This window comes from Parambassis ranga, chromosome 12, assembly GCF_900634625.1.
Source record: "Parambassis ranga chromosome 12, fParRan2.1, whole genome shotgun sequence".
Classification (NCBI taxonomy): Eukaryota; Metazoa; Chordata; class Actinopteri; family Ambassidae; genus Parambassis; species Parambassis ranga.
Window position 1 is genome coordinate 14357971 of NC_041032.1, and position 16574 is coordinate 14374544.

At 41.2% G+C, this 16574-nt stretch overlaps 1 protein-coding gene across 1 annotated transcript in view; it reads right to left on the reverse strand.

Annotated features, from left to right (window-relative positions):
* dym (dymeclin) overlaps positions 1–16574 on the reverse strand; it is a 37661-nt gene that overhangs the window by 18021 nt on the left and 3066 nt on the right. The window contains exons 5-14 of the mRNA XM_028418388.1: positions 15928–16064; positions 15269–15341; positions 13186–13311; positions 12060–12199; positions 6622–6807; positions 6296–6474; positions 5426–5551; positions 5220–5333; positions 5036–5130; positions 1989–2088 (exon numbers count right to left, since the gene is read on the reverse strand). Of these exons, the coding sequence (XP_028274189.1) occupies positions 1989–2088; positions 5036–5130; positions 5220–5333; positions 5426–5551; positions 6296–6474; positions 6622–6807; positions 12060–12199; positions 13186–13311; positions 15269–15341; positions 15928–16064 (1276 nt within the window). The remainder of the gene's footprint in view (positions 1–1988; positions 2089–5035; positions 5131–5219; positions 5334–5425; positions 5552–6295; positions 6475–6621; positions 6808–12059; positions 12200–13185; positions 13312–15268; positions 15342–15927; positions 16065–16574) is intronic.

Here is a 16574-nt window from a genome sequence, read left to right on the forward strand (position 1 = left end):
AAGACTACACACCATGAGCACTTCAGAGGAAGCTAATCTCCATACCGGCAGGTTTTCAGTATTTATCATTCAATAAAGGCATCGTGGAGAGCTAAGACTACAGAAACACGAACTGTTAATAGAGCAGCGCTTCCTTACATTAAATATTTACAATCAAAGATGTGGGAAAAGCTTCTGTGTGAGCACACCTGAAATGTGGAAAGGTGTGCACCTGTTCAGAGGGTAAACAACACAGTATGTCCCCTTCATCAAGAGATGTCAATAAAAAGTTGACGTCTAGTGGCGGATGGCAGACATATGATCCTTTGTAGACATGGGAACCAATGTCACATAGAGTTAGTGTAGTCTAAGCTCAAGGATAAGAGCAGTATCAGAAAAGCTGTCCGACTCCGTCTTTAAAGTCTATGACCTAGACTGCATGTCAGACACTAGAAAGAAAACCTTGTAAAAAAAAAAAAAAAAAAAAAATCCCATGGAAATTATCGAGCTAAAAAAAAATATTGTCATGCGTCCTCGAGCAGCATTCGGTTGGCTGCTCGAGGACGCACGACAATATTTTTTTTTAGCTCGCAAAGGGTCAGACCTTAAACTCTGACCTGTCAATCATAATTGATCATTTTTCTCGTCCTTTTTTCAGTAATACATAGTGTGCGATTACACATGTGAGTAAATAAAACACAGCATTAAAGTAGGCCCCCAAGGGAGGATGCATCAAAACAAAGTCGGATAATTGCATTATATATGTTTTTATGAGTGTGTGTGTGTGTATAGGTCTGTATATAGATGTGTGTTTATAAGGGGCCGCTTCAGACAGTCACTGCATGGTTGAAGGAGCACTCACATACACTCACGTTTCTCCAACACCTGAGGGCATCTATGGGGGCCTCCTCCACACACATACACACACAAATATGTTTACGTACATACATTTATCTAGGACAAGCAAATCTAATGAGACAGCCAGACAGACAGACCCTACGGCGGGGTCGCCAGAATGCAAATACACACTATTGTGTTTGCCAATAGTCAATAGTAGTCAGGTGTGGCTACTGGTAAGACGTATTGATACTCAACAGAAAAAGCTCTAAAACACACATTGCAGTGAGTTTTTAATATTACTCATATTCTTACGTCTTATCAATGTATTTGTTTTATATTTTGGGCATTTTTATCTGCTAATTTTACTGATCAGACATGTTTCATGAAGACAAAGAGACACATTAAGACAAAGGGCCTTTTTGTCTTGATGTCTCCTAGCATGAGACCTGAATACATACAGCTTTATATTTCAAGATTTTATATGTAACAATCTGAAGAAGTGTATTAATTACCTAATACTGCCAAAAACTAGACATTTCTTTCCTGTCTCTGTTGCCAACACCAGATCATACTAAAAATGGCTTGCTATATAGTTTGCTAATGCTACCACTAGCACAGAAACACTGCCAGTGATTTTGGCTAGGTTGCTATATTGCTTCACCAGTAAAGCTGATTAATGGTGCGATTATGTCCAATTGTGTGTGTGTTAAATGATACGACAACACAATATGTATAGACTCACTGTTCAAACATCCTGGTAGTAAATTGTTAATAATTTGCATTTCTTGCCAGAATTACTTCACACTTATGGCAGAGGAAAAGCATTGAAGTCTTTTTAAATGTGTTTTAATGAGTGATACAAGGCAGGGGCAGTTAGCCAGGGAGCTAACCAAGCTATGCAGCATAGATCTCACATTTAGAACCTTTCATGGCCATATATGAGAGCACTATCAATCATTGTTTTTTGTTTTTTTAAACCAAGCAAAAAGGTCTAAAAAAAAAAAAAAAAAAAAAATCCTCAGCTACTTCTGAGTGATAATCATGCTCATGTAACCACACACTTACATAAGTGTCAAAAATGTCAAATTACCATCCCATATCCATGTAGTCATAATTTGGCAACTGTCAATAAACTAAACTTGCAGAGTGTGTGTGTTTGTTGTACTCACATAGTCTGGCAGGGCTGTGTTGTCTCCCTGTCTGCCTCTCAGAGACTGGGTTGCCTGTTCCAAAACCTTGTTGTGCTTTTTGGAAAGCAAAGCAAATAAACTGCAGGGGGGACAGAAACACACACACAGAGGTACAGATGAATAACACACTTCTATAAAGACCAAAAAACAACCAAAACATCATTATGTACATGTTGTAATTAATGTGGTTAAATAAGGTTAATGATGAATTGTGTTGATTTCTAAATGGAGCCTTAATAATAATTAATAATAAAAAGTTTTAGAATAACAAAATAATCCTTAAACTGGCAGATTATTCAGAATACTAATCACAATCTATTACTTACTGCAGCTTTTGTTTACCATCTGTACATGCACGTGGTTAAGTCTTAACTTGGTGTGTACCATTTTGTGTGATGGGAGTGCGTGTTGTCTGCTTGAGTGACCTTGTATACTAGCTATAGGGTACTTCCCTGCACACAGCATTATTAATGCACTGTTTACATCGCAGTGAGCAGCCTTATAGTACACGTGTGTCTGAGAAGAGACATTAAAACAAAAGTGCTTAATACAAAATGTTCGTATGAACATGACAAGTGACCTTCTGTTTTAATTACAAACTTTTTAATATTCTATTTAGGTTCACAGGGGTGATTAATATTTAATTTGTGTGTTAATGTGTTACAGCAAAAGATAGGGAAACTCTTGATAAGCCCCTCAGAGCTGCACCTGTCCATCTGTCATCATTAGACATGCACACATAAAAATCCCTTAGTATTCATTATCCAAGATAATTGACCAAATGGAGAGCAGCCATGAGAAGGTCTTCTTGTTCTGTTCAGACTTAATGTCAAAAAGAACCCAAACTACTCAACAATCTGTTGTACGTTGTATTAAAGGTTTTCTGTTTTCAACAAAGAGACCACCGACAAAGTTCCACCTGGGATGCTTGCCCACAATAACCCACTGTGACTAGCTGCCCTGTCTTAACCATCATTTATGCTGAGGCAGTGATGGACGTGGTCCAGGAAACAGCAACACAAAAGACTTCCACAGTGCTGGCGGGATCCCAAAAAATCAGTTATGAGGCTGCAGTAGTGACAGACACAGTTCACCTCTAACAATGAACTGTCTCCACCTGACCACGGGATTCTGTCTAGACTCAGTGTTAAGTGGAAATGACAGTTAAAAATCATTTTTACTGCTCACCACCAAATGTAATTTTTGTGAAAATGTGTGCACTTTGTAGTGTTTTTGGGGATGAAGATACAATAATGTGTCTGTCCTTGACCCAATGATGCTACAGCTATAATAAGGTGAAAAGGCCGTTCACACTAGTCTTTCATAATTAATTTTAATTCATGAATTTATGTATTTTTTTCCTTTTTAACTTGGTTTCACCGGGACACATTAACCTTTTAAATCCATTTTTTACAAAATATAATTTTTGTTAAAACATTTCTTTGGACACAGGTTTTCTCATCAGCTTGGTAAAAGTCTGGAAATACAGCACATAAATTGCTTATATGATGGACAGAAACTTGTCAGGTAGGAGTTTTGAGAATAAACTGGCTCTTTAGCATTATTCACTCTCTGAGTCCAACGCAAGTAGACTGAATGTTTTGGAGACTGTAACCATGAAATGTGGGAACCAGGCATGGAGGCAGGGGAGAAAGAAACAATTCAGCAGAGGAGGAAATATTGATGAAGGAAAGGATGAATAAAATACTGAGGAAAGATGTGTGTGGTAGTCCTGGTGGTGGTGGTGGTGGTGGTGGTGGTAAATCAGCCCACTGCTGCCTGTAAATAAACAGCACCAGGCAAGCTTCTCTCCTAGAGTCAATTATGGAGCAGAGATCAATGCTGCCTGGCCGACATTTGGAAATTCCTGGCAGGAAATTTCCTTTATCTAGCAGCCAGCCAGCTTAGCCCAACCCAGGCCATCACAGTCATCATCATTATCATTATCATCAGACGTGGAGTCAGTTGCTCTACTCTACCGGACAGATACGTACACATTCACAGACAGTGTTGCTCTGACTGAAAGCACTAGAGTCACAGATATGGAGAGAGACACATAGGCAGGGAGATAAGAAGATCCTTGAATGTGCGTGAATGAGTGCACGTCTTCTGGGAAGGAAACGTTTCTTTCCGTGAGCCTCGAGTTAACAAACAGACATGAATGACTTGGTGTCTCTCTCTCTGTGTGTATGAGTGTGTGTGTGTGTGTGTGTGTGTGTGTGGTTTGGGATTCTTCTTTCATCTCCTCATGGGCCAAACCCTTTCCCTCAAGTTCCCTCATGTTACACAATGTTCTCCTCTCTGCACATGCACACACAGTTCTCTCAATACTTTTTGTGTTGTTACTCTCTTCTGCTGTCCCCGTTGTCAGGTTACTACAATGATAAATATTTTGTGCAGACTCAACATGAATCATTGAAATGTGTGTGTTTGTGGGTGAATTAGAACTCTCTGCCTTTCCACCAATTTTGGTTTTTGGTTTCATGCTTCACTTAAGATATGTTTTATTAAAACAAATATGGCAGCAGTGGATTTTTTTTGAAGTCTGACAGCTACATGCAGCATGAATTTAAAAAAGTAGAAACTTTCATCTTCAGTCATGCCCCCATTGTCTGATAACAATTAATGTAAAGCTGTAAAGATTTTACAGCTCAACACACACAAAAACCCTGCACAACCCTCTGCCAAGGTGCCTCATTCTGTTTTAATGCAGCCCGTGCTGCTATAACTGTACAGTACAGCAATATAACCTCATGAAATGTTGAGAGTTTTCCTCACTTTGCAGTTGGAACGTATAATCTAAGGTCAAAGTATAAATAGACCTGACCATCTGTGCCTGTATTTGACTTTCCTTTTTTTTTGTTTTGTCACTGAATAAATTTACAAGAACGAAATGAGTGCTGGGATAGGTCAACAGAAAGTGAATGCATACAAGAACAGAACTATCATTTAAAACATTCTATCATCCTCCGTTCTGCTCCATTTGCTTTGTCGTTCGTACGACCGCCGACACCACACATGCTCACCTGATGATGCGCTGGGCGGCGTACTGGTGGAGACATCGGAACTGGGCTGACATGTTGGCGAGTGCAGCCAGACAGTTGGTGTGCAGGTATTTATCCTTAATGTGAAAGGCAAAAGTAAAGACTTCAGAATCGTCATGTCTTTCTTGGATATGGCATAAAAATGTGTGTGTTCTCATTTTTTTACCCTCGTCCGGGTCATGTTGAACTGGATGGTGCGGATGACCACCAGGATGAGCAAACTGCCGAGTGAGATCTCTGTCAATGACCTCTCTGTGTACCATGAGATGTTCTTCAATACCTGCCGGAGAGGAAAGGAGACACACCTGTTGAAAACACCAGCGATGACTGACTGCAAGTAATAACGCTGATGTGAAGTACGTCTCTACCTACCACCTCGTGTATGGAACGATTGAAGGCATCGTCCTCGGTGAGGATGAGGAGAATAATGAGAGCCATGTAGACGTGATGAGAATTTCTTTCCTCTACGTGGTAAAGGATCTCCAGGATGGGCAACACCTGTCAGAAACAAAGCCTTAAATCTTTCTTAAAAGGCGTCTGATGTGTAGTAGATTTGTCTGTAGACTCTACCTGCATGCACTTAAATCCTCTTCTATACACAGATGGTAAAGGTGATCAGCTAATGACAGCAGGGTTCAAAAGATTTACTCTCCACCGCTCATTTTGTCAGAGTGAAGGCATTCGGTAGCTATTGTGTGGAGCAATGAATTTACTCAGCAGAAATGTCAGCTAATAATGCTGTCATGCAGTAGTGCTTTATTGTTCAGCTCATTAACAGTGCAATCTAGATGTGTTAATTATGGTACTTTATTAAAACCATAAATAGGCAGCGACACAGAAAGGTCAGAGAGAGAGAAAATATTTCAAAATATAATTTCCTGCATACTTTTTGTTGATGTTTTTTTCATTCCTGAATGTCTACCATTATCGTATTCCATCTGACAAGCTGATTGATTTCCATTCACTTAACGCCTTAGCACATTCATTCGCCTATAAGGAATAGCTGGCGCCGTTCCACATGGACAGAAAAGCACCAGCTGCCACTGCATACATCTTGGCTGTTTACTGAGCCATGGCAATGGTCCGGGATGAAACCATTCCACAACCATACCCCTAGTGTGTATGGAAAGACTGCATAATGTATTTTCTTAAACATTTTTCCTTCCTTCCACCTTGCTGAGAAATGTCAAACTCAAGACACAAATCATAAAGTCTGAGTGTCGTCATGCCTGTCCTACCCACCAGATTGTCCATGTCAGTTCTTGACAGCATGTATGTCCTCATGTTGGCGTTCTGGTGAAGCAGGGTGTACAGTAGTAGGGTGGCCTGGTCAGAGCGCTGCTGCTCACACAGAGCTGTGTACAGACTGTTGAAATTGATCTGGAAAGTGTGAGGTTGCTCCACAGGCAGTGACGACGTGTCTGCATGTGCAAGGGTAAATATTATCAGGATTATAAATGCAGTGCTTCATTGCCCTCTGTTACATATCAAGACATATAAACAGTTGTCTCAAATATGGTATGTATAAAGACATAAAATAAACTATATGTCGACTGTGCATTTATTACCTTGTGTGTTTCTGAAACAAGTAATTGCCTGGCGGTAGGGATTGGGCCAGTCGGGCCCATCTGTTAGATTGGCTAGAACCAGCAGTAACAGAAGGCTCTGATTGGACAAAGGTAAAGGGTTGTGTTCCTGGTCTATTCCGGCTCTGCTGCCAGCTCCACCCAATGTGAAGACACTCCACAGACCACCTGCAGAGGAACAAGCAGATAAAAATACACACAAATGTGAACGCTGCAAGTTTTTGGCACCGTTTAAAAAAAAAAAAAAAAAAAAAAAATCGAGAAATGCAACAAACATAAGCTTAGATTTGATCATGATCGTGACTGAAATGTCAGAAAGCCTCATGATGCATTCGAGGACTGTCAAAATAAGTCACATCAACAAAAACAGACAAGAACAGAAGCAAAGTGTGCCTCAGAAATCAACCAGAGTCCACTTGGTTCACAGATAAAGAGGTATGAATAATAATGATAAGTATCTATTGAAACCTATTTCTAAATTTTAGACATGCACAGAAATGCCTCTTTCATAAATGTGCCATTTTGATGATAATTATCATTCGAGGAATCTGAGGGGAGAAATCTCGTGTGATGATGAAAGCCAAGAAAAGAATGGCATCCAGACTGCAATAAGAGTATGGTGAAATCATGGAGGTGGGAGAAGTCAATGTGTTGCCAGCTGCCTGCTGGAAGAATATTTTGCCCAAAAGAAAATCAAACGCCTTAGAACGGTAGAACGGTACCTCCTGGAACCTTGACCTAAATCCCACAGAGCACTATTCAGTATGCCACAGAGAAATAAAAATGTTAGCTGCTGCTAAGAGATGCTCAGTGTGGATCAAACAGATTACAGGATTGTTTACATGTCTAGCAGGAGATGGATTTGAATCTGATACTCTGCTTTAGCTTTGTTTTGTTTTAGATAGCAACTTTTTTAGACGTTAAACATTGCATTGTAATTTTAAGAGAGTGAATGTAATGCAGACTAAAAACATTGAGCCAAAACTTGCTCCGTAAAAAGGGAATCATCCAAACAGATGGGTAATCTGAGAAGGATTCAGAGAAGAGTAGTTAGGTTAAGTATGTCAGCAGCCTTTTTAATCGAAACGACCAGTATTCGGCTGGCTGACAGTCTTAACTGATTTCTACTTCCCTGGGAAACGACTGGCGAAAGAGTATGTGCAGTCACACTGATGTAATCAAGGCCAAAGTGGGCACAATAGAGTCAGACACACACACACACACAATGCTTTGCAGCACCTGAAATTTGAAACAACATAGACGGCGCCACAGAACAAAGAGAAACTGGAACTACAGGCCAGCTGGAGAGGGGTTCGTTTTTTTTTTTTGTTGGGGGTGGGGGGTGAGAAAGAAATTTCTTACAGAGCCACTGAAGTGTTGGCGCTTTCAGGCATCACGAAAAGCACGAGACAGCAAGGTACACAGATGACAGTCTCTGGCTCCTGCACGTCTGGCCAGACAGAATGCACGAAGCGAGCACTGGTGAGAGGCAGCGTGTGAGCGTGTCGTAGGTGCGCACAGAGTACAAGCGGCTGAATCTGAGAAGAAGCCAAGTAGATTTGTTGCCATCTAGAGGTTGAAGGCTGGAAGAACGGAACAAATCTCTGGCTGAATTATTCTAATGTAACCCTTAATGTTAACAACTATGACAGCAAATGAGAAGGATTTTAAATGTGTTTAAAGGGCTGATATGTTTCAGCATTGAAGAATAACTCAAGCAGAAAATAACAGGTGACATGAGGATGAAATAAACCACTTTTTTCATGGGTCTCTGTTTATGTCGGTTTGCCTTTAAAGTCACTAATGGCTTGTAACTCCAGTGTTTGTGTGTTTGAATGTGTATGCAGGAGGGGAAGAATGTTGTTTATATCTAGACGAAAGGACATCAACAAAGTGCTTTCACAACAAACAGAAAACCCCAGGAGAATTGATGACATAATTTGTACTGATGGTCAGTCTCTCTCCTTTCTCTCTCTCTCCACATGATAATCTTCTGCTGGTCAGTGTGTGAGAGGAAACAAGCTCTAGCGAGAGAGGGGCCAAGCTGTGACGGAGCCCTGTTCATCTCATCACTGGCACCACAGAGACTGGCCCAACAGTGTCAGGGAGCCCAGGCTGGCAGCAACATTTCCTGGACGCACACACACAGCTCTATTTTACCTTAGTGGGTGCTGTTTGTTATCCGTCTGGCTCTGTTCCCTCTGCCTGTCTGCCTGCCCACCACATAAACCCAATAATGCTACACTGCTTAGGCTGCTCCGGCCCTGGCCAGTGGCCCAGTGGAAAAAGAGGAGGACATGAAGAGGAGGAAGGGGAAGGGGAAAGTGAGGAAAAGAGAAGGTCACACACTTATACAGAGGCTGATGCAATGAATTCAGAGTCTGGGCCTGAGGACTTACTGTGATACTGTGAGACACATCAAACACATCTGTGCCTGGAGAGTCTTAATTTACTTGCAGTCTGTTTCCAAAACCTTTGAGGCGGCTCTTTACAAGTCTCATTTGAATGTGTACACAGTAGATGTCTCTAAAAACTCCAAACAAATTACCAGTTTCTGAGAGAACGTGAGCTGTTGATGTGAGAGAGAGAGACACTGATGTCCAATTCCATCTCTTACTGTCCTTAACAACATTTAAAACCCCAATACCTTGCAATACATGAGCCATAACTGTGTCGTTTCCATAAAGGTATATTAGATTTCGCCTATATCACATTCAACATCCACCTGACCATGTGAACACCTCAACCTCTGCTCAGTAGAGACACTAGAGAAGGGAGCTGGAAATGATTCCACATAGCTAACAGCTGAGAACATTATGCTTCAGCGCAGACTGTGATGTGGACTGCTGGTGAACACAGACAAGACAAAATGTGCTACTTATTTACTTACATAACAGCGAATGAAATACAACATCAGGGATTTAGAGCACCGCTGTGGCCAAGCACGCAGATACCCACACACATGCATGCCAAAGTTAAGATGACGGTCCAAAAAAAAAAAAAATGCATGTGGGGAAACACACTGTACAGACAATAAACAAACACTCTTCTCATAAACTCACACTAACCCAGGATCTGTCTAACATAAACATGCACGACATGTGAGAACATTCCACAGCCTTTTTTTAAAATATAATTATATCCCATTAGCTCCCATATATCAATCTATGGGTATGTAAACATAACGAGGTGTTTAGTGCTGTAACAAATCGATTATCGTTGTTTTATTATTTTACAAGAGAGGAAAGGAGAGGAGGTCAAAACGTTCCGAGTTGCCAGTCTGGGTGATAATCCTCCTTGCAGACACTTGCTCAGACTCAGACAGCAGAGTGTGACACAGCAAGACGAGAGGAGACATCCAACCCCAGAGACATTAAAATGGCAAAGGAACTCTAGAGCTGCTTTGCTTTGCCAATGACCAGTGTCTGGCTCTTGTAAAAATCCAACAGTGAGTGAACAGTAATGTACAGTCTGGCATGTCAACCTAGAATACCTCATAACACGCAGTCAATAGCATCAATGTGTTAAATAATATGAAAAGTTAAAGAAGAAGCCACCTCCAGAGAAAAAAGCAAGCCAGAGGAAGATTGGCAGCACGTACTAAGGCAACAATGACCACTTTGGCAACCAGTAAATGAGACCAAAGGTGGTGTAAATTGGGGATGTTGATGTGCAGGGAGGGTACAGTTTGGTGATCACCTCACTTGATTCCTCCACTTTTCCTCTTCCAGCATACTAAATGAAACTGGAATGCACCGTTATGAATAAGTCTAGCCACAAATAGCTCGAAGCTCTGGTCTATCTTGATGGCATCATCATGAGTTTTTTTTCCAAGATGTTAAAAACTCCTCTACAGCTCATTGTGCATTTGTTCTCACAGGACGCTAACCATTTATAACAAGATGACCTTTTTGGTGACAGCTTTATCTCCTTTAATTTGCAGAACATTTATTAAGGCAAATTTCTAGACATTTATCAGATATTTACTGTTAGTAAAGAACAACAAGCGTTTTGTTTTGCTTTTTGTCGAACCCTTAAGGCTTGTACCCATACGAGACGGAGAGACAGAGAAAGAAAACAAGTGTTGTTTCTGAGCACTGAGTATAAGAGAGCTTGTGTCTTTGTTGGTCTGCGCGTGTGTGTATAAGGGAGGCGGCTGCAGACAGACAGGCTCTAGGGGATTACAGAACAGGACAGGGCACCATAACTCATCGAGCCGATCACTGGCCAGAGACAGACAGGCTGGGCTGAATGGTGATGGCTCACTGATAGGAATCTGCCACCAACAACCAACAAAGAGCATTTATCTGTGGGGGGAAACCCAGCCCTATTCTCACACTCAAACAAACATGGGTTTTTACACACAAACACACAGCAAACGCACACACACAGCATTCAGTTTTGACTCATCGTTTTCATCACGCTGTTAGCATAGCTTGCACTTTCATTTCTCCCATTAAATACTCTTCTCTCACTATTTTTTCATGTGCGAGATGAGGCAGCATCACTAGGACAGAGTGCTACACAGATGAGTGACAAGTGATTTTTTTTTTTCATTTAATCATTTAAATAAAACAATCTGAGATTAACCGCTTGCTAAATTCTATGTCCGAAACTACACAAACAGCCCGTGTGACATGTGTTTTGTCATCAGAGGGTGAATTTGAGCTTCTGTGCAAACACCAACACAACCACTAATTAGTTGTGTCCACAAAAACACAAAAAAAGCAAGGCCGCTCGCTGTAAGGGCGCCGGCTGTGCATGAGCTAAAAAAACTCTAAAAACAAACATGCAAGAGAGTCACTCTTTAAGGCCCCGTTCACACTGGAGAAAGTCATTCCAGCTAGAGTAGGATTGAGCCCAGACAGCCTTTAAGCTGGATGCGTTCAGACCTATTTTCAAATCTGGCTAGCACACAGTTGTGTCCGCACTCAATCCGGCTTCATCCAGCGTGTTTGCTGTTCTCCAAACCACTAGGTGGCGCCTCGTGATATGGCTAATAATGTGGCTAGCCGGATTCGCTGAGCCACATTTGAGCCAATCCGGCTAGATCCACCTCTCGAGGGTTGAAATCAAACTGGATTCAGCCGGATTGGAGGTGTTCACACTCGGAAAAAAACACATCTGGATTGATCTGGAATGCGGCCAAATCCTGCTTAAGCCACATTTTTTTCCCCAGTGTGAACGGGGCCTAAGAAGAGAAGATGGGGTGTAAAGGCAGAGTTTGACATCCTACTGATCAGCTGTACGTATTTGGAAACGAGGGCTCAGGGGGACTTAAACGAAGTATAGCAACAAATACATGAGGCTGTGATGTCAACAGCTGTTTGTGTGTGCGTTCACAAGGGAGAATAATCCTTGCCCAAGGCTACAAAGTGTGACAAGGCACCTTGCATCCATGTGTGTATGAGCACACTCACTTGCCACGCCAGACGCCAGGCCGTACAGCAAGCCGCCTTCAGCTTTCGGTTCAAAAATGTGGGTTGCAGGAGGAGGACACTTCTCCTGCCTGATGAAGTTGTAGAGTAGAGTCTTCACCAGTCGACTGGTTAAACACAAACTGGGAAAAAAAACAAGAGACAAGCAGGATTGAAAAAGTGAGCAGGAAAACATTGTTATGTATATATTTATATCCATTTTGCATCCCAGTGGGTTTCATATGCATCAGGAGGGAGCATTATCTCAATACACTTGCAGTGTTTATCTACATTTTTGAAAATTAGGTCAGTCAGTGCTGCAGCTACATGTGTTGTGTTTGCACTGAACCAATAGGTTTCCTTCAAAAACAGGCCCTAATCACTGTGTTTGTAGCATTTATGCATTCTTTATAAAAGGGTATAATACAGGAAGCACTCTACATTTCAACAATTACAGGGGCGTCCGTAAATAATCCGAGCGTGACACAGCCTCTGTTTCAGAGCAAAAGCACAGAGGTTCCTGCTCAACAGAATAGAATTTGAATATCACAATTTTAAATGATTCCCTCCAGCTAACACACTCTTATTATCTCCTACTCACACCTTCTCTAATAGATAACAAAAGACACCATCCTTAGAATGGTGTAATAAAAGCAGAACCCAGGCATAAGCATGCAGCGTGCATGTCTACCGCTACATCCAGTGAGGTATTTTGAGGCACACATAAGCTGTAAATGCTTGTGGACATTGTCACAGTTTTTTTTTTTTTTTTGACCAACCATCCGCCGACATCATTGCTCTCATTTGGCTCCGACGCTACGAGAGCCCTTAAAGAAAATTGCCTCTGTCCTCTTCCCATTTAAACTGCTATTAGAGTTACACACTTAAAGTGTAACATGTATCTAAATCTAATAAGATTCAAGAAAGCTGTGCGTCAGTGTTTTACTTTTACTATCTTTTTGTATGTTAGCCAATCAGCCATTATACTTTGCTTTGTCCACAAGATAACACATTGTATCTGTGAACTGAACGGGAGATGTAGACATCATGTGGAACGTGATGGGATTGTCTGAAAGAACACAGGGATCAGAGAGTATCAGTTAGAGTAGCAAAGAGTCTGTTCGCCTACCATCGTCCCTTCATGACGTGCTGGTAGATTAATCCATCTCGGAGGATGTCTTTATGGAAGAGCTGATAGGAGAAGAACACCAGCAGCATGGTCACTGCTTCAAACAGGATGCTATATGTGATGTCACTACAGGAAGAGACACATACACAAAGAGTTCATGTGAATAAATGTCTGCACTTTGTCATCATATATGTCTCCCAATTCACTAAATATCCACATGCGTAAGAGATGTCGTGTGTACATTCGTTACAGCATTTCTTTTAGTCATGGACGACTGGAAAAATGTGTCCATAATCTGGATTACACAGGTTTTCACTGTACCAGCACTAATTTATTTAAACCAGGTCAGACAATATTAAATTATTATTAACTGAAAATTCAGTTATTAATAAGGAATCAGACCAGTATGTTGAGCAGACTGAAACAATTCACATCATGTAATAAATCAGTAGTAGATTGTTTGACATTAAACCAAGACAATGACTTGATAATCTATCAATAGATTATCGTAACTTTCAGTTCCAGCTTTACACCTGTACCTGGAAAAATAACCATTAATCTGTCTAGTGAAACAAAGCCACAAAAGGTGCAGGAGTCTGCTTGGGATTTGGGGAAGCTGCATTGAAAGAATGGTAAGGTTCCCATCCAAACCAGGAGCACGTACAGAGGAAATGGGCTGACAGCCACAAAGTGTTGAAGGGAAGAAAAACAGGGAGAGTCTTTAAACGTGGAACAATGAATAACGTTGGAATGCTGAATGCATTTATACAAGAGCCAGGGTTTGATGTCCGGAGAGAACAGACGAAAAAGAGAGAGAGAGAGACGGATTAAGGGAAGAGATGGGTAGACAGTGAGAGGAGAATATCCAGAACGACACAGAGGGCGAGTGGACGATGCTGCGTCAAGGAGACAGCAAATGTCAGTCATGTTTCTCTGAACTTGTTTTGACAGTGTTAACAAGCTGGTGTGGAGTGCAGAGGAGATTTTCTGTGCAGAGACGACTTTTCAGAGAAGACTGACAGAATGTCACTCAAAATAAATCATCACTGATAAGTAAACACGCTGAAATATTCACTCATTAATTCAAACACACACACACACACACACAGGAAGCAAAGACTGATCCCATTTTTCAAACATTATGTCCCCTTCAGTCTTCTCCTCATTTCAAGCAATTTCTCTTCCTCCAAACAAACCAACACGCCCTCTCCGTCTTTTCATGTCAGTATCCCTTCAAGCTCATCGCGTTGCCAGCTCAGAGTTTCAGCGCGTCAGTCTGGCGTGTTCCATAATGGATTTCATCTTCTCTCGGTTAGCAAATCATGAAGTGAATAAGCAAGTGCAGCACGCAAACAGAGCTACACATACAAACTGCTTTTCATTAGCTGCTCTATGACTAACTTACCTAACAACAGAAAAACACCAGGAAACAACAAACAACTCAAACTAGGCTGAGAAGCTGCACAAAACTGTTGTTGTCACCCGACATGTTGCTGTCAAACAAACGATCGCAGGTCGCATTATTAGGTCTGTGTGTGTGGACACTTAGGCCGCATGCATCCTTGCTCTTTAACTGGCTACATTGTGAACGTACAATACCACTAGAGGGCGGACCATAGAGACTTCTGTGTCAGTCGGTTACAGTGACTTTACAGGAAGTATGGCCCCCTTAACATGCATGTTGACAAAACATCAGCCCATGCCGGCTCCGTTTTCCAACCTTTGTGCACAGATATAACAATCTTTCCGAGTGGTGGTGATTAATATATCCATAGCCTAAGACAAAAGGAGCATATTTATTTTTTTCCATAAAGTCCCCACCTACACTTCCTTTGACCCTTGTGTTCATGTGCACATTACATTGTGTGAACAGGAGGAAGTGCACAAACGATGGAGGAAATATGAGGCTACGATCATGCAAACACACAGTTCAAAGCACGTGCGTCTTCATCCTCAGAGCAGTACGAAGAAGCTGATGTCATAAAATGAATGTTCACTGCACGTCAGGATCACTCTTGTATGTATGCCCTTTTTAGTATATATGTAAGACACAGGGGGGGGGGGGTTAATTCATGTTACTTACAGCAGGGGCACTTCAACAATCAGGTGTACAAGGTTGGACAGCAGCTCCTCCAGGAGGTCTTCACTTCCTGTTTCTACACAAGGGGTTGAGGGAGTTATTATATGAGACATATATGGCAGCTCCCTGTTGATTTCAGTCAGCGTCTCTTTTCTCTACCACCATATTCTTATGCTCAATGCACAGACGTATAACACTGAGAGAAATTAGCTGATAAGGATTACATATTACATTTGAATTCTGCATAGAATTATTTTTAACATAATTTGAAAAAAGCATGAGGGGCAATGTGGCCTAAAATTATTACATTATATTTTTTTACATTATATATATTTTTTTTGTTTCCCAGCAGTGTGGATGCAGATAATCACATGATCTGATAATCTAGCATGATCTGGCCCCTATATAAGCCGGACATTGATGTATGGATGGATTTAAATTTAGTCATTTAAAATGACTAATTAATCCGAGTTCATTCTATTTAGGATATTAAACAAAGTCTTAGTTACACATATCATATATACACATTATCACAGTAGATTATGAGGATTATAATTTGTGTAGTGTAAAGATTCTCAAAAGTATCTACAGTGTTCATCACATTATTTTATTCTACATGTGGCACGCCTTCGTCTTTATCATCAAACTATGGTGGAGCTCACCTCCACAGAAGCCTGGTGCCCTCTCCTGGTAGGAGAACTGCAGGTGCAGCTCCTCCTCACTCATCTCCCTGATGAACACCTTCAGCAGGCAGCGAATCATGAAGAGTGCATTGTGGGCCTGCCAGATAAACAGCTGGCTGTGGAGAGAGAGAAACAAAAGATGTCTCACGGGCGTTTTAAATCTGGCGACGTGCCATTTGTTTATGTCATTCATTTAACAAGGAAAGCTTGGCGGACCTTGTTGTTCAGTATGCTTGAATAGAGCCTGAAAAAGGCTGTATGATTGTTGACGAAAAAACACACTACAAGGATGATTAATGAGTTTTAGAAGATCTTATTTTTTAAGAAATTCATAGACTCAGGTGTCTTTAGACCTCCAGACATCCACAGCATTGATGGCATCAAGATCAATGGTGCAAAAAGTGCAGGTAAAAATCATACTTGTTCATATGATATGAATGCAACACAGTTAAGAAAGGGCTGCAGATAATGACCGTACACAAATTACAGTATATTTACATCCAGCCTGAGAGCCAGCACAGAGGTGTGTAATCAGTCCCACAAATGAACTGTGTGCACAGGCCAATTATGTGACACCACGAAATGTAGATTTGTGGGAAAACAAAAAAGAAATGTGAGAAAAAAAA